Raw genomic sequence first — 25,606 nt, forward strand, 5'->3', positions numbered from 1 at the left:
CACCAGCCTGTGGGGCTATTTAGAGGATCTTCTGTGAGCATGTAGCAGTCAAATCATGTCCGTCTCACTCACGGAAGGACTGCAACAAGAAATAACAAGCCATAGAATGCAGATTTGCTCAGTTACACAGTTTTTCTGCTCGAGTTAGAGTTAGAGTAATTTGGCAAAACTCGTTCAGGACTTCCTGTTCAGAGGTGCAAGAATAAAACAGCTGCTGCACCTGATCCATCGCTGCAGCCTGATGAAATCTATGGCACCGTTCAATCAAGAGACACCTCCCACACTGACGTTTCACAACTCATTCAATCACCTCCGATCACGTCTTTTCAGTTCTGTGCTCTCCTGTTCCAGTAATATTCCACGTTCATCAGCAGAAAACATTTTCTTTCTGAGATGAACTGCAGCGGTTCTCCGTAGTCTGAGCAACACGACGCTAAATTGCAAAAATAGGTGGCGATGTAAAATGCTGCCAATTTGAGGCAGAGCTTAGTAAACATCCCCCGGTAAGAATTGGAAGGATTGCCTCTACTTTCTAACAACCTCTCAGCACATCATCCTATAAAAGAGACATCAGCAGACCCCACAGGAGGCAGATCGGCCAGAGGAGGGGCCCCTCTGCCACGCTGGTACTGCTGCAGCTCCCCTCCTGGGCTCACTGCACACCGGCCTTCTCCGTGGGCCAAACATGTTGCCCCTTCCTCCTGCTGCTTGCTCCAGCATGACGGCTCCTGGGAACACTTGATGCTGGCTTCTTAGCTTCTGAGGCGTGCTGGCTTTGAAGCTTATGGGAGATGGAGTTGTTTTTTTTGAGGTTGCAGCCCCCGGACAGCAGAGCAACCTCCCACAGTGCATCAGATCTGCACAGTGATGCTTCTGCAGGAGTTCAGGGACACGCTGCGTATCACAGATGATCAGACTCAGTCCCACGGCAGTCTGTGAAGAAGTCACGACATTAAGTCCGTTGGTTTCGTGGACAGGTACACGGATCGTACGGGTCTGTTTGTGTCGCTCGGCACGACTTCTTTTTGTGTTGAAAACTGAATTTAGGTCTAGGCAACAGAACCACCAACAGTTAGGTTCAGGCAACAGAACCACCAACAGTTAGGTCTAGGCAACAAAACCACAAACAGTTAGGTTCAGGCAACAAAAACCACCAACAGTTAGGTTCAGGCAACACAACCACCAACAGTTAGGTTCAGGCAACAAAACCACCAACAGTTAGGTTCAGGCAACACAACCACCAACAGTTAGGTTCAGGCAACACAACCACCAACAGTTAGGTTCAGGCAACAAAAAACACCAACAGTTAGGTTCAGGCAACAGAACCACCAACAGTTAGGTTCAGGCAACAGAACCACCAACAGTTAGGTTCAGGCAACAGAACCACCAACAGTTAGGTTCAGGCAACACAACCACCAACAGTTAGGTTCAGGCAACAAAACCACCAACAGTTAGGTTCAGGCAACAGAACCACCAACAGTTAGGTTCAGGCAACACAACCACCAACAGTTAGGTTCAGGCAACAGAACCACCAACAGTTAGGTTCAGGCAACACAACCACCAACAGTTAGGTTCAGGCAACAAAAAACACCAACAGTTAGGTTCAGGCAACAGAACCACCAACAGTTAGGTTCAGGCAACAAAACCACCAACAGTTAGGTTCAGGCAACAGAACCACCAACAGTTAGGTTCAGGCAACAGAACCACCAACAGTGAGGTTCAGGCAACACAACCACCAACAGTTAGGTTCAGGCAACAAAACCACCAACAGTTAGGTTCAGGCAACAGAACCACCAACAGTTAGGTTCAGGCAACAGAACCACCAACAGTGAGGTTCAGGCAACACAACCACCAACAGTTAGGTTCAGGCAACAAAACCACCAACAGTTAGGTTCAGGCAACAGAACCACCAACAGTTAGGTCTAGGCAACAAACGCCGACGTCTCACTCTGCCCTCCTGAAAACTTCCACACATAAAGTTATGGCAAAGGCGTGAAGCTAATGAATGCACGAATCTGTTGCTGGACGGATGAACGACACCAACACAAGACAGCATGTACCTCTGAGGGGCGATTTCATGGCGGCCTCCACCATGCCGACCAGCAGCTGGAGACTCTTGGGGTCCTGGGCGAGGCCGGAGGCGAACGCTGCCAGGGCGTCCGCGTGACGGCCCAGGTACTGCAGGGCAACCCCCTGACGGAAGTAGGCCTGCAGGGAGAAGACACAGCAGGGGTTAGGGTTGAACCGGCTGTTTTCAGCCATGCTGGCGGATAGGTGTTTGTTTTCATCTCAGTTTTGAGTCGGTATGATTCATCCTCTGGGGATCATGAATGTCTGCGCTGAATTTCATGGCAAAAAATGCAACGATTGTTGAGTAATTTCAGTCTGAAATACAGACCGACATACAGCGGTGGAAGAAGTACGAATATTTTATTACTTCAGTAAAAGCAGGAATCACAACTTACAGAACTACTTTTTTCCTGGCTCATTCATCATTCTGCCCTCTCGACTCCCATTTAAACATAATCTGTCATGACACCGAATGAATGAAGACAAAGAGGGGAGGAATTAGATTACATGGCAGCTCCTGTCCTGGCTGCCACTTTCCAGCACTCGCACCGTCTTCGTCCTCCTCCTCTTCTTCAGACAGCCTCATTGAAACGAATGGAGCCGAGGGTCACGGCTAATCTAATGCGCGAGGCCTTTGTTGGTGTTGGGAGATGAACGTGAACGGGACACGGTATCATTTCACCGCTGATTGACACAAAGTGGGATTAATGGTTGGTAATTACAGCCGGGGTCGTCTCCCTTAAAACCCTGTCCTCATTTTCAATTATTGACCTTATGTTTGTTCCATATGCGGTTTAGTCTCCTAAATTGCTGGAGCTTTTATTGGCTATAAATACAAGTCAAAAGTTGGATCACACACGTAATCAACGCTGTGAAACGATGGGTTTAGACAACAAATTTGCTTGTTTAAGGTCAGAAAAAGATGATGTTTGTGTTAAACTAATAACAACCGCAACTAGCAATATATAAATAACAAACACACTTCGTAGAATTTCTTACGCAACGAGTAACAAGTAACAAGAGTAAAGTCAACCTCAGGTTCTGCAGAGTGAAGCCGATGCTTCACGTGTTAAAGCTGCATTCTCTCTAGTGGCCACCAGGGGGCGACTCCTCTGGTTGTATAGAAGTCTATAGAAAATGACTCTACTTCTCTCTTGATTTATTCCCTCAGTAAACATTGTAAACATGAGTTTATGTCTCAATCTCTAGTTTCAAGTCTTCTTCAACACAGCGTGATGTTCATTTCGTAACTTCTGGTCCATTAAATCAGCAGTTGTCGTTGCAGACACACCTGCCAAAGATTTAGGTTTTACAGAGTGCACCTTCCGTGCATGTAACGAGCAGAAACTACACAATTCCTGTGAACACGGAAGTTTAATTTGCAAAGACACAATGCAGGTAATGAGCGGAGTCAAACACGGACCCTGGAGGAGTCAAGTGTAGTTTCAAGCGTAGAGCCACTGACCAAGCGTCCGTATTTGACAAGTTGGTGGTGAGAAATGTGAGACACATCACCTTCTATTTGACAATAAGAAGCAGCAACGCAGGCTTCTGCTTTCACTCTTTAACTGATGCCAAGTGTCCCCCGCTGAGGAGAGAGACAGCAGCCTGTCCTCTGACCCGCCTCCAGGCTGGACCGGGACGAGTCAGCTGGGCGGACATATGGACGCCCCGCCCGTCTGCCTGCCTCCACTCAGCAATGCCCAATAAATCTGTCGCCTTCACACTGATCCTGGCTGCCGTGCGGAGGATGCAGCGTTTCCCTTTCAGGCAACCGTGTTCTATTCTTGACTACTGTTGATTGGGGGAGGATCATTTCAGCGGGATGAGGGTGATTATAGCAGAGGAGAAGACGTTATAATCAGAGCAGGATGGAGATCATCGCTGCACGAGTGTGTTTGAGTGAATGTGCAACACAATAGGAAAGACTGTGTGAGTGTGTGTCAGAGCTTCTTACCCCCATCCAGGGTGTAAACATGCCAGAGACAGACAGAACGTGACAGCAGGAAACCTCCAGCCTCCTGCTCACACACATCCTGCCTATTAGCTCAGCCTGGCTACGCTGCCTGCTCAGCACATACAGGGGGTATCCAGTCCAGACAGTCTCACACTCACACATACACACACACACACACGCATACACACACACACACACACACACTTTCTGTCTTGTTTTATTTATTTATTTTCGCCCGTCTGTCTCTCAGCGTCTCAGGAAAACTCTTGTCAGATGAGAGTCTCTTCACAAACCGGCTCGTCTGGTTGGTAGATATTTCACACTGATTCCCCATCGAGCGCTCAGACAGCGTCTTCAACCTCGCCGACAGGTCCGCCTCAGTTCTAGTGAAGCGATCGATAAAGGGGACGAGTCCAACCCTGGCTGTGTGTGTGTGTGTGTGTGTGTGTGTGTGTGCAACTTAAACGAGTGTGTATTCATTGATGCGTCCTGTGTTCGGATACAGTAGAAGCACCCTGAGCTCCTGGGGCTAGCAAATTGAATGAAGGTTCGACTTTAATCAATGTTTTCATGATAATGTGTTAAATGCCAATGTAGGTGAGAGAATCTGCAGCTCCCCTCGGCTCTCCAGAGTTCTACCCATCGTTCATCTGTCATTAGAGATGAATCGTCAGCATTCTGTCGATACTCTTATAGATTCAGCTTATCGGTTCGGTTCCTTATCGATACTCTTATCGGTTCTTTCTGATTATTTTGTGAGACAAAAGAATCAACATTTCTTTATTATTCTCGTATGTAAACAAAATGTCCTTCTTGAGCAGCAACACAAGAAGTTCCCAAATCTTTAAAACACATTCTCATCTCGTCAATGATCTCAGTGATTCTTTCATCGATGGTCCTGTTCTCGTGATCAGACTCCGTATGACATCACCAACGTATGACATCACTCCCGTTACTGCTCCACAGACAGACGGATGTTCTGCTTGTTGGTCACATGTTGTGATGAACTCACTTGTGAGGGTTCTGTTGTGTTTGAGACGACCAGAGTTCTCAGATCTGTTCTTCTCTCTGATCATGACGAGTCTCACGCTGTCTCACGGTGTTCGTCTTCACCTTCAGCATCGTCTGTGTTTTGTGATGCGTCATTATCCTGAAATAATCCCAGAATGCCCATGGGCGGCTCATCCTTGCACATAGATAGATTGCTCAAAGTACTAAAGCCCAGAAAAGAGTCGACTTCCTGTTCCTTAGTCAGCGGGTTTCTTGAATGTGTTTTTGGTTACAAGGCAAGTTTATTTGTACAGCACATTTCAACAACAAGGTAATTCAAAGTGCTTCACATCAAACCATTAAAAGCATAAAGGCAAAAGTAAAGGAGATTTAAAACATACATTGAAACAATAAAAACAGTCATTAAAACACAAAAAATAAAAATAAAGAAAAGAAAATAAAACTCTAAGCCGGCCTCTCTGGGGTCTTATATGGCGTGGGACTCCAACCCCCGCCTCGGGACTCTAACCCGGCCTGAAATAAGGTCTCTGGGTCACACAAGAGATTTTAGCGTGTTGTTCCATCAGTAAGCTTCAGTGTTAAAGGGGGTTGACTCAACGCTGGCTGGTCCGCCTTCACGGCCTCGTTGTGTTTACTTGTGCTGGTGTGACTGAGGGGTCGTTCCTTTATAACCTCATGCAGCTTTTTACTTCTGGTGTTTGGCTTCAAACATCTTAAAAGTGGTGTTCATTTGTAAAGATGATCTTGCTTATTTTCTGCAATCATCCAAAATCCAATGGAAGAATCTTATTGGGAACGAGTGCGATGCTGATTTCCTGGTTGGCCTTCAAAAATGCGTCATCGCTGCAGCAACTCTACGTCACTGCAATTCCTCCTGAGGGGGATATGAACTAAATGGCAAATATAATAATTGGTGAAAAAGTTCACTCAAATCCACAAATATCAACCTCGAAAAGAAAAGTCACAGGATCACCAGAGTCGGTTGGGTTCATCCTCTGAATAACACGGATGTGTGTACAAAATATCCTCACGATGCATCCGATAGTTGTTGAGATATTTCAGTCCGGACCAAAACCAACCAACCGGCTAAAAGAAACGTCGGGCAGTTAAAGGAGTGTGTTTATAAGAGAAGCATGATGAGAGACCGACTGCTGTAGAGAGAAAGGTGTTGTATGATGTGTGTCAGAGTGTCAGAGCAAAGGATGCACACCGGATGAACAGATGCTTCAATTACTGCTCGTAACTCACATTAATCGAGAACAGATGGCAACACAAGTGGGGAGGGGGGGAGAGAGAGAGAGAGAGAGTGCGAGTTAGAGAGGATCACTAAACCAGACATGATGGAGATTGATGTCTTTGCAAATCAGACAATCTGCCTCAAAACACACCTTCACTCTCATTTCATCCGGACACAAAGTGGACTGAACCTTATTTTCTCACCGGTGTTGCTTGCGACTGAACAGATCTAACCCCGCGTCGAGGACGTGGAAGAGGGAGACGAGGCCTTGAGTTGATTTGTTCGAGATGGAGGAGGCTGAGAGGACGGAGGACACACCTGGCAGGACGCCGTCATACAGGTCTACCTCTGGTCCCAGGGAGCAGCAAGTTGGAAAATCAAATCGTAGTTTCGTGATTAAAGGATGGTTACGGTTTGTTAGCGCTCGGGTCTTACATGAGATCGACATCACCAAGTTAACTGACCCCTCGCTAAGCCCCGCCCCCGTCTGCTACGCTGTCAGAGCCACCGCGGAGCCCACACTGTCACTAACTGCACTCCCTGGATCAAAAGTATTTATATAGTAATGAGACACCCCCCCCCCCCCAGGAGAAAATATTTGGCTGTAAAAGCCTAAATATGGTGGCCTCTGGCACATTGTAATTAGCCTGACCTGCACCAGATGGGTTGTTCCACAGAACCATCTGAGAAACCGTCCTTGGGAACCTGGGAAGGTGATTGGATGAATCATCTATCAATCGAACTCTTACTGAAGCCAGTCGGGAGAAGAGCAGAAACATCTTTTCATCAAGAAAACAAGGAAAGCCTCGAGTGTCGTTCTTTGCTCTTCTTCCGATAAAGAAATACGGTTTTAATTCTGATATAACCACAGACAGTCATCGAGACGTCCCCCATTGATTTGAAGCCTTAAGTTCAGCATTTTGGCCGTCGCCATCTTGGCTTTTTGCAACCAGCGAACAGGAAGTGACCATATCTGCACTGAGGAGGAGTGACGTAGAGACGGCGTATACGTCTCTGGTAGAGACCTGTCAATCACGTGTAGCCCCGCCCTAAAGCATCCCCTGCTTTATGGTCTGTGTGACTCTAAATGGACCAAACCAGAGGTTGTCTCTCGGATATAACTGATGCTATTGCAGCATCTTCGCGAACCTCTTCATTGTTGTTCAGAACAGTCACCTCTCCATGTCGTGTCTCACACACACCTAAGCCACGCCCCTATTGGCCAGTAGCTCCTCACGGGACTCTGATTGGTCCAGACACAAACACGTCACTTAAAGGCTGAAAAGATGGATTCTCGTGTGATCTCAAGATCTCAAAATTCAACCAACTAAAAGATGTATACATGCAGTCGTATATGAGGGCTAAGCAGGCATTTCTGTTGAGTACAAAGCCAACAGAAATGGTGCCAAAAGTACAAAAATAAGCTTTGTCCTTTAAGATCTGCAGTTTGTCGGTGCAGTCCTCTGACTAGTGGTCCTCCACTAGTTTCAACAAGGACGAAGTGGCGCTGATATCACCTAGCCATCGCTGAAAAACAAAGAGGCTTCATTTTGCCAAGTCCATACCCCACTTACCGCACAGTGGGTGATGCAGCGACATGCTGCGTGAGTTGTGAGCCGTAAACCTCAGCGACTGAGATCATTATTTCGGAGCCCGAGAGCGTCTGAGGGAGTCATTAAAAACGGCAATCCGTACTGCGAGGACGCCTCTTGGTAGGATTGAATGCACCTTATTAACGGGGTGAAGTATGATCAAAAGCCTGTGAATGGAAACCAGCGGACCTCTGCACTTACTCACAGTCTGGGAATTAACTGCCCTCTCATGTTGCAGGGCGACGTGATTCAAGCGGGTTCTTCTAACACACTCGTCAGCTTGTAAAGCACCATGGCGGAGAAATAATGCCGCTGAGCAAGCAAACTGGAAACACACAATCCAACACAGGAAAGAAACAGAGCGGAGGCCGTTTGGTTGAAATAACTCATTTGAACCTGTGACACTGAGTCAATGTGTGGAAGAAAGACACGAAAAGTGAAGACGTGGTGGTAACGTATTCCAAACGTCCACATACACATGTTTTACTTACTTACCATTGTATGTTACTGAATGTACCTAAAGTATCAAAGTAAAAGTACTCATTCTGTAGTAGAACGTCTCCTCTGTGTTGCTATGTGACAGCTCACTAGCTTAGGCCTCCACCTGCTTGCAAGGCAAACAGATTCTACGGCAAACGTCGTCCGTCGTAAAAAAAACCTCCAAAAGACGGCAGAGGGAGCGGCGTCGTTGTTGGGCAATTGTGTGGGTTCGTCGCTGGAAGTGGGCGGGGTGGGGGCGCTGGCATCCCGGTGCCAAATGTCCCGGTTATGGTCACTTGCTGTGTTTTCTGAAAGTAGGCGGCGGGGGGCACTGGCGTCCTGCGTTCCGTTGTTGCTTTGCGTTCCGTGCTTGCTGCGTCCCGTTGCCTGCTGCGTTACGTTGCTGCGATACGTTGCGTGGCTGCGTCATTGCGTCGTTCCGTCGTTCCGTTGATGTGATCCGTTGTTGCTTGCTGCATTGCTGCGTCGTTACGTTGCTGCGGTCCGCCTCTCGATGGCGGTTGGCGGCGTCCTCTGTGTGGTGTTCCGGTTGCCGTGGTGTTCCGGTTGCCGTGGTGTTCCGGTTGCGAGTGCAGAAAACGCGAGCGTGCCGAGGCTTAGAGTGGGGAGGTATTTATAGGAGCGTGGCCGGAAGTGGGCGAGTGGCTGAGGTGTGGTCCTGCTCCTGAAGCATCAATGTGAGAGCAGCGTGTTACTGTTGCAGATACTTTAACTTCTTCATATACAGTCAGCTAGTTTAGTCCAGTGGTTCCCAACATAGGGGCCGGGCCCTCCAAAGGGTCACCAGATAGATCTGAGGGGTCGAGAGACGATTAACGGGAGAGAAGAAGAAGAAACTCATTTCTGGGGATTCAAGTTGTTATATTTTTCTATAATCTTTGTTTTGTGTGTGAAATATTGGATACAGAGCAGCTGTATCTGTCAGATAATAATAATAATAATAATAATACAATGTTTGAAGCATTAAGTAACATGAAATGGAAATAAAGTCAACGAGAACGTGCAGGACGGGAACCTAAAGAAGAACAGGTCAGGTTTTATATGAAAAGATGAATAAACACGGGAACAGAACGGGACCGGACAGGTGTTGTCTTTTTCCATGTCGCCTTCTAATACACACACACACACACACACACACACACACACACACACACACACACACACACACACACACACACACACACACACACACACACCAACTGTTCTCTGGTTAATCTGCATGAATATTTGTCATTGTTTCACTGGGACAGATGCAATAATTGAGTTGGAGTGGCCCTAACCACTGTTTCCACTGGGACCAATGAAGATGTTGCACGAGCAGCTGCAGGGCTAATGGCTTTACACGTGTGTGTGTGTGTGTGTGTGTGTGTGCTATAAACTCGTAAAGGTGGAGGTGCATCCGAGGCCTTAAATCATATAAAAAGGAGAATTGTTAAAACCTCCGTCATCAAGCACAGAGATGAGAGTGCTGCTCTGAGTCTGGATTGATGGCAGCGTGTCTGAGTGCATGTCCATATTCTGCATCATATTTTCAGGGACCACAGGATAAATCTGGAGCCAACAGTCTGTCTGATGTCTCTCCGATAAACTGCGATAACAACAGTCCAGCTCGTTAGCTCAGCGTTCAGGAGCGGAGCCACGTCACAGGTGATGTGAGCGATGGAGCGTTTAATGTCACAGGTGATGTGAGCGATGGAGCGTTTAATGTCACAGGTGATGCGAGCGATGGAGCGTTTGACGTCACAGGTGCTGTGAGCGATGGAGCGTTTGATTCAATCGTTTGGTAATTAAATAAACAACATCGTATATAAAATGTATTGAGTGCAACAATAAACTGTTAAGATACCATAAATTACAGCATTGACTGTTTATAGTAAAACAACTATTAAGTAAAGTTTAATTACCATTAATTTGACCATTTATTAATAATGATTATTGTGTTTCCGTCATAAGGCAAAGATTTATTTTGTTAAATTCTTTGGCCAAATTCTATTATAAACTACATTTATATTAAATATGTTGTGTGTTCTATCTGCTTTTATTGAAAATGTGAGATACGTCTTAATAAAGAAACAATAAAAATCAACTATTTTCTTAGCACATGGTCGAGGGTCCTCAGCGAATAGAACGGCTGTCAGGTGTAACTGACTGAATATGTGAACTTTGTTTCTATTCTGGTCAGCGCCACAGGATCAAAGTTACAGTGTTTAAGTGGAACTCAACACATGAGGGCCGAACAGCAGATTATTATTATTAATAATATTCAGCCTCCCTTTGAAATGTGACGTCTGGAGGTCAAGGTAGTCAGCTGACACATCTTTCTCTTTTTATCTCCTCTTGGAGATAACAGAGCACAGAACTTCACTGCAGCTGTTCCAAACACCTGATCCTGAAAACAGCTTCTAGACAGGACATCTAGAACACACACACACACACACACACACACACACACACCACAGGTATTATTTCCATCCAAGTGCATTTCATCGTGCTGAGAGTGAGCGTGGACAAACCTGAGTGGGTCGTCACGTCATACATCTATCCTTGGAGTACAGACTCCGAACCGAGAGCTCTAAATTAAAGAAAGCATTTTCTCTGTCACACACACACACACACACACACACACACACACACACACACACACACACACACACACACCTACACACACACACACACACACACACACACACACACACACACCCTAGTTAACCTCAACACACAAGGTTTATTCCCTGAATGACCAAAAGCAATCCCCTTTTTCTTCCCTCTCTCTCTTTCTGCTCTATGGACCCGGAGTCATTCCCTCGACCATCCACGTATGAGCCACCATCTCCGGACCGATCTATGTCTCTCCACACTACATATGAACAGTATGCATAATGGGGGGGGGGGGGGGGGGGGTGGACAAGTGGCCTTCTGATCCCGTTAACTGGAGTACATTGGAGGGGTTTGGTTCTCTTACGCTGGGTAATTAGACTGTCACTCAGCCGGGCGCTGCTGCATGTGTGTGTGTGTGCATGTGTGTGTGTGTGCATGTGTGTGTGTGTGTGTGTGTGCGTGTGTGTGTGCATGTGTGTGTGTGTGTGCATGTGTGTGGGTGTGTGTGTGCGTGTGTGTGTGCATGTGCTCGGGCTGCCTTTGATTGCCTCAGTCACCTTTTCACCCTCAGGGAGCAAATTATAGCTGCTGGGGACGGAGGGAGGACGGGGGAGGACGGGGGAGGACGGAGGAGGACGGGGTCAGAGCGAAGAGAACAGGAGTGTGGATCTGATCTCGAGGGTCACGCTGGAGAAATATTGATATGAACCGATACCGTGTGCTGATTCGGGCTGACGATGATTCTGCCATGTTTGTATTAGCAGGGAGAACCCCTGCATCAAACCAAGCGCCCCCAATTTCTCCCGAAATGAAAGACAAGTGTGTGAACCTTATGACACACTGGTGCACAGGAAGAGGGAGGGCAGGACACTGATGTAAATACATCTGGGACAGACACAGGGGAGTCCCAGTTCCCAGAGTTCCTCTGGGAACCATGAATATCTGTTTCAAATTCTACGGAAATCCATTAAATATTTGTTTAGATATTTCACTAAAAGCCCGAAATGTCAAACGCATGTTGGGAATAGAGGAAGAGTCAAGGGATCACCAAAGTCAGTAGGATTCATCCTCTGGGGAATATGAATACCTGCAGCAATATTACCATGGTAACCCGTCCACGAGATCAAAGTGATCGATCGAACAATGGACGACATTGTTCATACTGCTGAGGAATCAGATTAAAAGGCGATTATGACAATCACAAGTCAACCACGTCAAATAGATTCAAAGTGACGTGAACTCATTCAGCCACCTGACGCATCGCAGTAAGACTAGAGGCTCTGACTCTAAAGAGCCAAAGAAAGAAGCGTGATCGCCATGGTCACCAAGAATAACTTCTAAAGAGCAGACAAGAGACCAGTGTGGGTTGATTTTTCTTAACTTTCGCAGTACTTGTCAACAATAATCATATTCTTTGTCTGCCTGCAGAAACACAATATGGATCGCAATAAAAAATGTCATAAAAAAACACAGTGTCCCGAAGAGTCGAGGGAGAAAATTGGGATTCATATTTTGACCAAAACTAATTTCCTTTCCTCATCTTTTCCCCGAGGCTTCCGTCACCCTCTCTGCTTCTACACCTCAGTGTCCTTCCCTTCCTCTCTACTCCTACATCTTGGCATCCTTCACTTCCTCTCTACTCCTACATCTTGGCATCCTTCACTTCCTCTCTACTCCTACTACTTGGCGTCCTTCACTTCCTCTCTACTCCTACATCTTGCCGTCCTTCACTTCCTCTCTACTCCTACTACTTGGCGTCCTTCACTTCCTCTCTACTCCTACATCTTGGCGTCCTTCACTTCCTCTCTACTTCTACTACTTGGCGTCCTTCACTTCCTCTCTACTCCTACTTGGCATCCTTCACTTCCTCTCTACTCCTACTACTTGGCGTCCTTCACTTCCTCTCTACTCCTACATCTTGGCGTCCTTCACTTCCTCTCTACTTCTACTACTTGGCGTCCTTCACTTCCTCTCTACTCCTACTTGGCATCCTTCACTTCCTCTCTACTCCTACTACTTGGCGTCCTTCACTTCCTCTCTACTCCTACTACTTGGCGTCCTTCACTTCCTCTCTACTCCTACTACTTGGTGTCCTTCACTTCCTCTCTACTCCAGGCGAGTAGAGTGCATCATGCTCATAAACACATGACTATATCCATTAAAATCTGCATTATTCCAGAGGAGATCACTCAGGTGTGGCTGTGCATACGTTGCTGCCGCTGCTGTCAATTATTAATGCCACCGGTCCCACGGGGCAATTCATCTCCAGAGTGAGTACACCTCCCTTTCTCCTCTCCTCCGCTCCTTCTATTCTTTTCATTCGCGCTCCGGGGCTCATCAGCAAGCGTGGCCCACTTTAGGCTCAATTTAGACGAGCTGCTTCTATATGAGCCGGCCAGTGGATTGTGATGTCACGCCCATTCTCTGCCAATTACCATTCAATTTAGCAGAATAAACGCTCTGGAATGTGATTACAGGCGATAGATGGATGGTGTGTGTGTGTGTGTGTGAGAGAGAGAGAGAGAGAGTGTGTGTGTGTGTGTGTGCAGAAAGTGGTAGCCAGCACTCATTGTAAGATGAGATTTGTGATGTTTTCCACCTCTCACTCAGCACTTTCTCCTCCTCCTCCTCCTCCTCCTCCTCCTCCTCCTCCTCCTCCTCCTCCTCCTCCTCCTCCTCCTCCTCCTCCTCCTCCTCCTCCTCCTCCTCCTCCTCCTCCTCCTCCTCCTCCTCCTCCTCCTCCTCCTCCTCCTCCTCCTCCTCCTCCTCCTCCTCCTCCTCCTCCTCCTCCTCCTCCTCCTCCTCCTCCTCCTCCTCCTCCTCCTCCTCCTCCTCCTCCTCCTCCTCCTCCTCCTCCCAGGTCTCCGGAGACTTTTCCACAGTCAGTTGGCTTAGCTTTTACAGACAGCGTGACATTTGCACCTCCCCACTGCCTCGCTAAGCCGGAGCAATGAATGCAGCGAGCAGCGACATACACAACATACTGTACACACACACGCGCACACACACACACACACACACACACACACACACACACACACACACACACACACACACACACACACACACACACACACACACACACACACACACACACACACACACACACACACACACACACACACACGCGACGAGGAGAGGAGTGTCTGATAACGCGTATTCATCGTGTTTTCACAGCTTTTTATCTGCATTGTTGACAGCAGACATTCCTCTTCTGTGGCTTTGCTCACCGGTGACTCACAAACAGACGACTACGAGCTCCAAAGACGCACTGGGAGTGACATTCATATCTCAGAGGAAGTAATTCAAACACACGTAATATCACACCACCGCAACATGTTGCTGCGGTGGTTATAGCCTCGTCTTTTGAGACTTAAAGGCCCTAAACATCAGATTGGTCTCGGTCTCCAGACCGGTTTCAAGCAGGCGGAAATCTGCAGAGTGAAGCCGATGCAGAAGTGTCTTCAAGCTGCATTCTCTCTAATGTCCATCAGGGGGCGACTCCTCTGGTTGTATTCTGTGAGAGAATGACTCTACTTCTAAGTGAGAACTGTCACTTACAAGTTATTCTACTTCTTAAAGTTTTCCATCCTCACACGTCCTGTTTCAAAGCTTTCAGCTGGGCTTGAGGTGAAACACACTGAACATGTGACCTGAGGGGAACACATCGCTGAGAGCATCACACCTTTGAAAGGTCTCCTTACTGCGTCTGACTGAGAGGATGTAGAGTTGGGATCATAAATACACTCCAGAGGCAAAGACGCTCCAGCTCGAGTCAAGAAATGTTTCAACTTTGTGTTCATCCTTCATGACTAAAACTTCATAATCCTGCAGAACAGGACCTCCTGTTGTCCAATAAAGTCTGAGTTCACACTTGTTGCTCACCAGCTACCGCTAACTGTCGAAGAAGATCGATACCGCTCTCATGTCTGTACGCTAAATATGAAGCTACAACCAGCAGCTGGCTAACTTAGCTTAGCACAAACACTGGAAACGGAGGGAAACTGCTAGCCTGGCTCAGTCGAAATGTAAGAAAATCTGCCGACCAGCAACTCCAAAGCTCACAGATTAACACGCTTAGCTTCAGTCGGGGTCCAGTCGCGTCCTGGAGTCTCTGCGGGTTGCCTAGCAACTGGTCCCAACAAACCTCTCAAAAGTGGACGAAATGGACAAAAATTGGAAAATAACGAGCAGGTTGACAAACAACATCATTCCTCTAAAAGATAAACCGCCCACAAACACGAATAACAGAGTGGAAGTTCAGTGGAGTCAAAACAGGGCAGCTAACACACACACACACACACACACACCGTGTAAACTCAGCAGGAGGTTGTAAGTGTGTCGCCCCAACAAAATAATGGCTGCAGCTTATCTTTCATTCCAGTGCCACATAGCTCATTTAAATAAAACATTTTAAAAAGGTGTTTTCACCCCCCCCCCCCCCTCCTAACTGGTTCAATCCCATTTGTTTCCCTCACACAGCACACGCAAAAGCACTGCACACGTATTGTATGCACACCAGCATTTCCCACCTGATGCTGTTCAGGGACACGAGGCTGGTTCTGCCAACATCACAGCTCAGAGACACATTTATTCACTGTGGCAGGTTCACGACCACGGGAAGAACAGTGCCGAACAATCAAAGAGAAATACTTCACTTTAAAAAGCTATACACACCAGCGTAGACAGGGGATCGACTCTTATATGGATCTCACCGAGGTGTGGACAGCATGTGGACGTAATCTCGACAGTTCATCAAACGTCTCCATCATCCTCCCCAAGTGGACACACACACATACATGTGATCGCTGAAGTCTCATTGCCTTTCTGCTGTCATTGTTCTCCATGTACGAAACTAAAGACGACTCACTACAAAATAAAAGCACCAAAGTCCATTCAGACATAGAGCCGTCCTCTCAGACACAATCAAGCTTTTGTGGCAGCAGATTACTCGTTTGAGCAGTTAAACTCTAAGCAGATTATAATACATCATTAAAACTACTAATGACAAGAATACATCCGTTATTTATAATTGTGTGTTTAAATGCAAAAACAAACACAATAGATGACTGTAACTCAGTCAAAGGATGACGTGTAGAATTTCTGATGCTTTATTCTGACTTCAGAGCGGCTGAAATGATTTTTTCTTTCGTGACTCCGTCCGTGATACGATCCGAACCGTTGAGCCCATATGCATGGGCTCTCATGGTGCTGTGCAGAAAGGGCTTTTTGTTTTCATGGCATCTTACGTCATTGAATAACAGTCTGATTCAAAGTAATACGTTGCAGCGACTGCAATCGTTCCCTCTGCTGGAAGAACAAGAGCTTGGACACACAAAGTCTTTGTGTCTTTAAAATAAAACGCAATATTTTACAAACAGTCGCCCTTGCAACAAGTGTTTTAAGCAACGCTTACTGTTGTACAGTAGATCTGCAGCCACACACAGAAACACCACACGCTCACTATAAGCGGCCCGCCGAGTCTCTTTCAGAGGCTTTCGTCACCCTGTGAGCATCCTGAGGCAGTTACACGCGATAACCAGAGCGAGTGTCAGGTCAGCACAGAAAGCAGCCTCTCTTCTTAAAGTCAACACTGTTTCAATGCAAGAGTCTCATCTGCGGTTCTATCGGCAAGCAAGCAAACCGCTTTTTGTACCAGGCTGCAAACATGTTTACTTCTGCTGTAAAGCATTTCAACGTCGTCTTCTGTTGGGATCAACTCGCTTTTGGAGCCAGCCTCAAGTGGCCATTTGTTGAACTGCAGTGTTTGAAACTTCCGCTTTGGCTCCGTTCTTTCCCCGGAGGTCGCCTCCAGCGGCTAGCTCGTCAGAGAAGACACCTTAGGACGGCAGGTTGGACGGTACCTGGTCGACAGAACAGGCTGTCAGTTGCCTGCGTCAAGACCCCTCGAGTCCGACAACTCCACCTAGTTCGAGCGGACCAGTTGTCGTGGTTGTCAACTTAAAATTGGGGCGGATACGTCGTTGGACACATTGGGCAAACATAGCTACCCAAACAGACAGTATATGAAGGAGAACAGGCAAGTTTACAGTCTGATTATAACATCTGTTTAACTGTTTGGGCAATGTGAGATGCAGCATTCTATTAATGTGTGAAATGGTGTAATCTTCTGGTTATACATCTGTGCAAAGTACTTGTTGCACCAACATTCTTCCACCTAAAACACAAAAACAGATGCTGGAAATAGAAGTCTGCACAAAACACAGAACCCAAACATGCAAACAACTGCTGTTGTTTACAGAGAATTATTCAGGATGAGTCTGTGGTTCCTCTCATCGTCGCCATTAGCAGTCTAACAGCTGACCGTCTGGCCCTGTCAGTTAACACCCCCCCCCCCCACTGGATGAGAGGGGGACGTGTCCCCCCGGGAGCCCTCCCAGTTATTACAGCTGGATCCACTTGAAGATGGCGGCTCACGGTCTCTCCGGAGGACCTGATGCTGCTCCCTGTGATCTCTGAGCCGGAGACAAATGTGGTTCGGCATGAATTCCCCGGCATGCCAGTTCTCACGACCCACTCAATAGACGGAGGAGGTTTTAAATATCAAACAGAGTTTCCTCACTCTCACTTCACACAAAAACAACACTGAGAGGCGACACCACTGATCTGTGAGGCTGCTTGGAGCTAAATGCTGACGTCAGCATGCTAACAGGTGGTTAGCTCATCTAATAACAATAACAACAAACATTTTGACCCCGTGAGCTGAAGTCATGCCAGTTCATCCTCTGGGAAACATGAATGCCTCAATCTAATGTCATGGGAATCCATCCAATAGCTGTGCAGACATTTCACCAAAACGTCCACCAGCTGGTGGCGCTAGAGGAGAAGTCAGTTGATCCCCAACATCAGTAGGGTTTATCCTCTGGGGATCATGAATGTCCAGAGATATTAAATTCACAGCAGCAAATACTCTCTCCGTGTATCGTCCGACTGTTCCTTGATAAATGACTTAAATTATTGATCAAATATCATATTTTCACAGTGAATTGTATTCACATTAATCAACTAATTGTTTCAGTCCTGTACTTTCTTTCTAAACATTGATGCACAAAGAAATTCTGAGTCGACTAATTGATTAGTTGATTAACAGATCTGTGAAACTGAGTTTCTCCACAAAGAATGGCACAAAAGCACCACATGGAATCTGTTTACCAGAGATCTGCTGTAAGAAATGAGTCATTCGGCATGAAAATCATCTTTAAAAATGACGAATATAGAAACCTAAGTCAACTGAGACCAACACAACTGAACAGTCGACTGACCGACGAAGAGGCAGCAGCGGTGCCTTCACATGTCTCTGGAACATTTCATGCCTTTAAATATGAGTGGAACTCTTCATCGGCCTGTCTGTCACCTCCACTCCTCCACAATAGCTCCACAGTTGGCTCAGTCCACTGTGGGGAAAGTGCAGCTTAAAAGACACTTTATGGAATTTTTTCGTCTCCTGTATAATCCTCCAATAATCCCACGCAGACATGTTGCTGCAGCGTCCCTCTGAAATTGCTGAAAGTGTCCGTGAATCCCCCCCCCCCCCCCCCCCCACGATCCCGGTCACACGTTCACGCCACATTCCTGCGGACAACTTTGGAGTAAAAGTCGGCTGCACTCACCTTCTTCCGGGGCTGCCATTTCATCATATTTGAATAAATGGAGATCAAAGTGTCTCAACAGCAGCCCGCGTGGAGCGGTGTGCACGCGGCGGCAGAGGAGGCATCGCACGCACCGACGTTAACGCAGCCTCCGCACCGGCGTGTCTCGTGCGGAGCGGAGACGCACCGTGTGTGCGGGAGTTCGTTAGTTATATAATCCCCGTTATCATGAGCCTGGAAGCCCCCTGTCTCTCCGGTAGACACCGAGTCCGGTTTGTGCAGAGCATCATCCGTCTGCTCCGCAGCTTCAGCGGCTCTGAGGACGTAAGTGAACAACAGAGAACCGGGGGGGAGTCAGTCTCTCTCTCTCTCTCTCTCTCTCTCCTCTCTCTCTCTCTCTCCTCTCTCTCTCTCTCTCTCTCTCTCTCTCCTCTCTCTCTCTCTCTCTCTCTCTCTCTCTCTCTCTCTCTCTCTCATCTCTCTCTCTCTCTCTCTCTCTCTCTCTCTCTCTCTCTCTCTCTCTCTCTCTCTCTCTCTCTCTCTCTCTCTCTCAACCCATACTGCATGGTTAATATGAGTGGTGGGAGAAGTATTCAAATCCTTTAATGCAGTAAAAGTACTGGTACTATACAATATGTACCTCTGAGCTGTAGTACAGTAGAAAGTACAATATGTACCTCTGAGATGTAGTACAGTAGAAAGTACAATATGTACCTCTGAGATGTAGTACAGTAGAAAGTACAGTATGTGAACATGTTCTAGTAGAAACCTGAAAGCATGATCTGTCCCCTTTAAAGTCAGCTGGTCACCTGACTCCCTCCTCCTGCTCACTTCTGTATTATTTAACAATCACAAAGGCCACACCAGGATTATTTTCCACTGACCTTTCAAAATAAAGCCCTATTTTCAAATGAATTGCACATTCTCATGTAACACCTTTGTCATCTCGTCAATGTCATCATCTTGGTCCTTTCAAGCATCTTCAAATAGTATCGTGATGTTTTACCTTTCACGCTTTATTTAAAATGTCTTTTTAATATTTAAGATTCCTTCCTTGCTTTACTTTTTAGTTTTTTATATCTTGCTGTGTTTACTGCGACCGACAGCAGAAAGAGTAGCGAGTAAAAGATGTTGAGAACACGACCTCTCTCGGGGCTGCAGGGGGGGAGGTGTGAAACCGGAGCTGAGGGTAATATCATCGAGGATCAGAGGAGTTGAGAGGGCACGGACACCGGGTCCAAGAGGAAAGCCTTCAGGATCCTTTACCCTCCATAAACAACGGCTCGAACACACACACTGCAGAGAGTCAGCCATGTTGGTAAAGACGCCTGCCGGTGGCCGGTGTGTCTTTAAGGCTTTCCTTACACACTTGGATTGGATTGCACATCTATACGTGTGAGCAATAAGCACCGATAGGACAGACACAGTGAGAGCTCCTGGTAATCGCCTGCCTCGGTGTTTCTGCACTGAAGGCTGAACCGACGTAACGCACTCACATACATGTTGCAACGCCTTAAAGGAACAGTTTCCTTTGACATCTATTCAGAGGTTATTCGCCGAGATATAGATGAGAGGATCGACACCGCTCTCATGTCTGTACAGCAGACGGTTAGCTTAGCTTAGCATAAAGACAGGAAGCAGGGGGGGAAATATGGCTACGAGCACACTAATGCGCATTAAATGACGAGTTATATTTACTGAATGCGTACCAAAAAAACACAACTTAAACACGTTGTACACATTAAGAACACCAGATATAAGTTGTTCGTTTAAAGGTGGTGGGCGGTGGATTTTGTTCCTTTTAGACAGAGCCATGCCATCTGTTTCCAGTCTTTATGCTAAGCTAGGCTAAGTGATTGAAGCTGTAAATCCACCGTATAAACATGAGAGTGGTGTCGACCGTCTCATCGAACTATCGGAAAGAAAGCGAACCGGTGCATTCTTCCAAAATGTTGAACTATTCCTGAGAACAAAAGAAGCACCAAGGACTGCCCGTCGTCACAGGGTGAAGAGGAACGGCCGCTCAGTCTGGAATTAAAGTGATTGTCGCGGCTTCCCTCGGATCAATAACAGAAATGAACTTCACAGAGTGACAGTGAAGGTAAATTGCAGTGATGGATGAAGATCACTGACCCCATTTCCAATAATAGGAACACAAACACAGCCTGAGGTGTGACTGTCAGTCGTTTAGAGAACAAACTCATCTCCAGAAATAAACCGCCGAGGGACAATTAGTTTCAGAGGAGAATGACCACTTGGAGCTTTGCGTGAATCCTCGCTGTGACTTTAATTTGGTCATCAGCCGAGTGACACCGACTCCATCGCGGCAAGCCATCTCCGCTGACATCAGCTGCTGCTGTCCGTCACAGTCTGTGTGCAAATACGTTGTTCAGTAGGGCTGCACCGCGGGGATTCACATCCTTCACTGAAGTAGAATCCTAATACCACACTGGGAACACACTGCACTACTAGCAGAAGCCCTCGTCCTTCAGTTCATCACAAACATCAGCACATCTGGAGAGACGAGGTGTTTAACTGTGGAGCTTGAAAGACGAGTTTAACGGTCGAGAAAAGCCTGAAAAAGACACTGTTGAGTTGCATTGTGGGAAGTGTAGGATTCAGTGTTTTTGGAGCTTGAAAGTCAGGATATCTCCGCCTCTCTACTGCTTCAACTCTTCCATTCTTTCATCGATTGCATCTTGTTTAACGTCATGGAAGTCCAGTCATCACCTCGGCCGAGTACAGACTGTTCAGCAGGTACTACAGTGAGCTGGACAGTATCGGAGACGCATGCATGCATTCCCTTATTATTTACCACCATCAAACATGTTGTTGTTTATCAACCAGGTGAATTGCTTCCTACATTCAATATGCCCCTCGGAGCCAGAAATAACCACATCACTGCAGGACCTCGACTGAATGAATGAATGTTTTCAGAGCTACACATGCAGACCCATCTCACACATCACTGGACGACGTGTTCACGATGCACGAGGTCACAAAGAGCAACACTGCAGGACTCAATGTCCCTTAAAGCAGCATCGTGACACGGGGATGAACCGCAGAGAGCTTCAAACAGCAGCGAGGGTCCAGAAAGCTGCAGACTGAGGACGACTCTGTGACGCTGTGTGGCTGAGAGGGGCCACAATCACACAGCCTCTGTGGTTGAAACATTTCCACTTATATCTATATAGATATAGATATATATAGATATAGATATATACAGATATATACACACACAGTGTTGATTTCTTTCATTAAACTGACAAAATATGTTCAACAACGCTTTTTTCCATGACTAAGACAAAACGATGACGGTGACGATATCAAACATGCAATATCGTGGAGGAAAAGAAGACTAAAATGCAGTTTAAAAAAAACAAACTGAATTCACATCTTTAATTTCCCCCCCCCCCCCCCTCCCCCTCCCTCGATCACTCTCACTGTTGCTGCTTTGTACATGTTGTGAACCCAAACACCGTGGGGTCTGGGTTCACAACATCCAGACTGGTTTACTTCAGCTGTATGTAAAATAAACAATGTTTAATCATCAGATGAAAAGGATGCAGGCTGATGAAGTCTGAACTCATGCTTTGTTTGGTCTCTCCGCAACACGACAAGCACACAACTTTTGAAGCGCTTGTTTTCTCAGTGAAGCGTGATCGATCGGTGCTCGGCTTCACTCACATTGGAAAAGAACATTCAACAACGTCTGGACATCAGGAGGAACGATAGAAACGACCAAAACGAATAAGAACAATAAGAACAATAAGAACAATAAGAACGCCTTTTCATCGAAAGTAGCTGCCAAAACGAACACTGCATGTGAGGCCGTGTTCTGTACATCACAGTCCACATAAGACGTCTCTTCCATTGTGTTAGACATCCAGTTAAATCACACACACGCACACACACACACACACACACACACACACACACACTCTCCTCAGACGGCATCAATAATGCAGCAGCGGTTTTATTTGTGTGATTTGTTTATGCTCGTGGCTGCTGCCAGCCTCATTGTTTTTTCATGGAAACTGTAAACTGCATATTTACAACCTGTTACAAGGAGCAAACAAAGGAAACATGCGGGCGTCAGAGTTTTGCAAATAGCATTGCGGTCTGAAGACGTGAGGTCATTAATAAACACTTCAGCGCCGCACGAATGTCCCAACGAACCAATGAAAGTACGTAACTCGTACATCTCTGATTCCCAGCAGCACAGTGTGATCTGCAGCAACACCTCTGCTTTGCCTGACACTATTTCTGTGATGAGATAATAAAGTCAACTTCAAATATCAAATATCAGTCGTACTCATCTCTCTGACCGGCAGCATCACTCTGCACACACACACGCACACACACACACACACACACACACACACACCACCACGCTGATAAACACACAGCAAATGAACACACAGATACACACACACCATATGTCAGGAAAGTCAATTTGATGGAGCACTTTGCGCAGCCAACATGGCTACTAAACACACACCTTGGCAGTGATGAATGTAGTGACTGGTAGTGTGTGTGTGTGTGTGTGTGTGTGTGTGTGTGTGTGTGTGTGTGTGTGTGTGTGTGTTTATGGTCTCCGTTCAGCAGCATTATTGACACGTTTATTGCTGCTGTTTAAGAATCAAACATGACGCTTTCATTGTAGTGATAATAACGTGTGTGCTGTTAAAAACAACAATATGACGCCTCTGACGTCACCGTGACAAAACATTGCATCATCTTGACTCAACCTACTGTAGAAATCCTGGCTGCAGTCCTGGACCCAGTGTACGCTGAGTCGACCCTGAAGGTTCCCACCGTCGAACTGGGATGAAAAGAAGCCGACGACTTCCTGTTTCTCATCGTCATCGTCCTCTCTCTCTCTTCTTCTACTCTCTCTTTTCCCGTCACTTCAAGGTAAAACTCTGCACCAACACCACTTTTAATGAAGTTCTCCAGTCGACGATGAAATAAACAACTGCATCTGAAATATCACCAGGAGAGGCAGCAGGGGGATCCTTATCACACACACACACACACACACACACACACACACACACACACACACACACACACACACACACACACACACACACACACACACACACACACACACACACACACACACACACACACACACACACACACACACACACGCACACGCACGCACACACCTTTCACTTGTACAGTGCTCACACACATTCATTCAACCAAAAATCAATAAGCTTCTTCTGTGCAAATGAGGAAATGATACAGGAAGGAAGAAGGAAGATGAGCAGGATAGGTTGAGAAGTGTGCAAGCGTGTACTGTACTGTGTGTGTGTGTGTGTGTGTGTGTGTGTGTGGTGAAGCCACTAAACATCCCTCAACGTCAAACCTCCTCACCACCAAGCTCTCCTTCCAACGCTGACCCGTGTGGCTGAACGAGAGTCTCTCGTGGATTTCTATTGGTCATAATGGTAGAAGGGGGGGGGGGGGGGGGGTTCAAAAAGGTAGACTAGCTATACAGTATATATATATATATATATATATATATATATATATATATATATATATCTCAGTATAGTTCACGAAACAAGAATTCTCAAACGAGGCCTTTCGCTTCATCTCGCTGGTCTCCTCCAGCGTTTGTAACAATGAAGCACTGCGATGACGAGCAGGTTGGTTTTGTCCGTTCTGGGCTACCGTAGAAACACGGGGCCTCCGTGAAGAGGAGCCGCTCCGTAGATATAAACGGCTCATTCCAAGCTGACGAACACACGACGATTCTTAGTTTCAGGTGAAAATACACTGAAGAAAGCACTCATTAGTGTCATATTCAATGTTTGCGAATAGATTCTTTTAAATGTCCCACGCTGTTCCTTTCAGTGTGTTCCTATCGAACATGCTCGTGTGAAACCAAACGTTGGAACACAGAAGGTGTTCTCAGATCCATCAGCATTTAGAGTGGACACGGTCCGACTGTGAGATAAAGTCTGCAGCAGCTCGGCCGCATCAGTGTGTGTGGCCTCCAGGCGCCCGCCACAAATGAGACCATTCATCTTTGCTCCCATACACGGCCGCTCACACACACACACACACACACGCACGCTCACACACACGCACGCGCGCACGCACACATGCACACACACACACACACACACGCACACACACACACACACACGCTGCTGGTTAATCCGCTCATTCTTCTCTGCAGCCACAGCCGGTATTTCACCTGCTGCTGTTCTCTTTTATTACAGACAGCTTCCTCTCCGGAGCTCAGCGCCGCCTCTTATGATCTGCTGCGTCCTGAAGGCTTCACGATTCACCAAATAATGTCCGAGGGGAAACTAGAAGTTACATTCATGGTGAGGTCAGGCAAAGGGACGTCTCATGACTGCGTTTCTCACCCTCAAACTCTCAACCTCACTAGAAATAAGGCGTCAGTAAAACACTGTAACAGCAACGGAGGAATGAAAGGGATGGAGATGGATGAACTCAGGTCAGGTGAACACAACAGTCGTGATGATACGGGATCAACAAGAAGGGCTCAGTGCCGGTAAGTACAAGTACTGATACTTCTTTTCATGTATTTGCATGCAAGTTGTTCACTGTTCAATCATGAAGTCACTGGTGAGAGAGTGACTGATGTTTGGTAACCACACCGTCTGTACAAATAAACGTCCGTGTGGGCCGTCTCTGCGTGTTACGACCCACATTCATGTTTATATTCGTGCTTGTTGTTCGGCAGCGACTTCTGGTGGTCGTAGTGATGACGGCGGGAGTGAAGACAGAAAGTGACGTCTTCAGACGAAGCTGCGGATCCTCACGACAAACCGGAGAATGTTGGGCTGGTTCAGGCCGACGATGGATGAAGCGATCGATCTGCAGCAGCAGATGTTTGTTTCTGACGAGGGACCGAATCGATGACCCGACTGATTGTTCCTGACCTCGGTGTTTCTCCAGCCTGAGAGAGCTGCGAGTGTCTCAACTCTTTGATCGTGCTTTAGTCCTCGATATTTAACGTTCATTTATTGAGTCATGCCACACA

The 25,606-nt window shown here is 46.8% G+C and overlaps 1 protein-coding gene across 1 annotated transcript in view; it reads right to left on the reverse strand.

The window, feature by feature from the left end:
* ttc28 (tetratricopeptide repeat domain 28) overlaps nt 1-25,606 on the reverse strand; it is an 82,004-nt gene that overhangs the window by 39,808 nt on the left and 16,590 nt on the right. The window contains exon 3 of the mRNA XM_079289553.1: nt 2,061-2,208. Coding sequence (XP_079145679.1) covers nt 2,061-2,208 — 148 coding nt within the window. The remainder of the gene's footprint in view (nt 1-2,060; nt 2,209-25,606) is intronic.

The sequence above is a fragment of the Melanostigma gelatinosum genome (assembly GCF_949748355.1).
Source record: "Melanostigma gelatinosum genome assembly, chromosome: 18".
Taxonomy (NCBI): Eukaryota; Metazoa; Chordata; class Actinopteri; order Perciformes; family Zoarcidae; genus Melanostigma; species Melanostigma gelatinosum.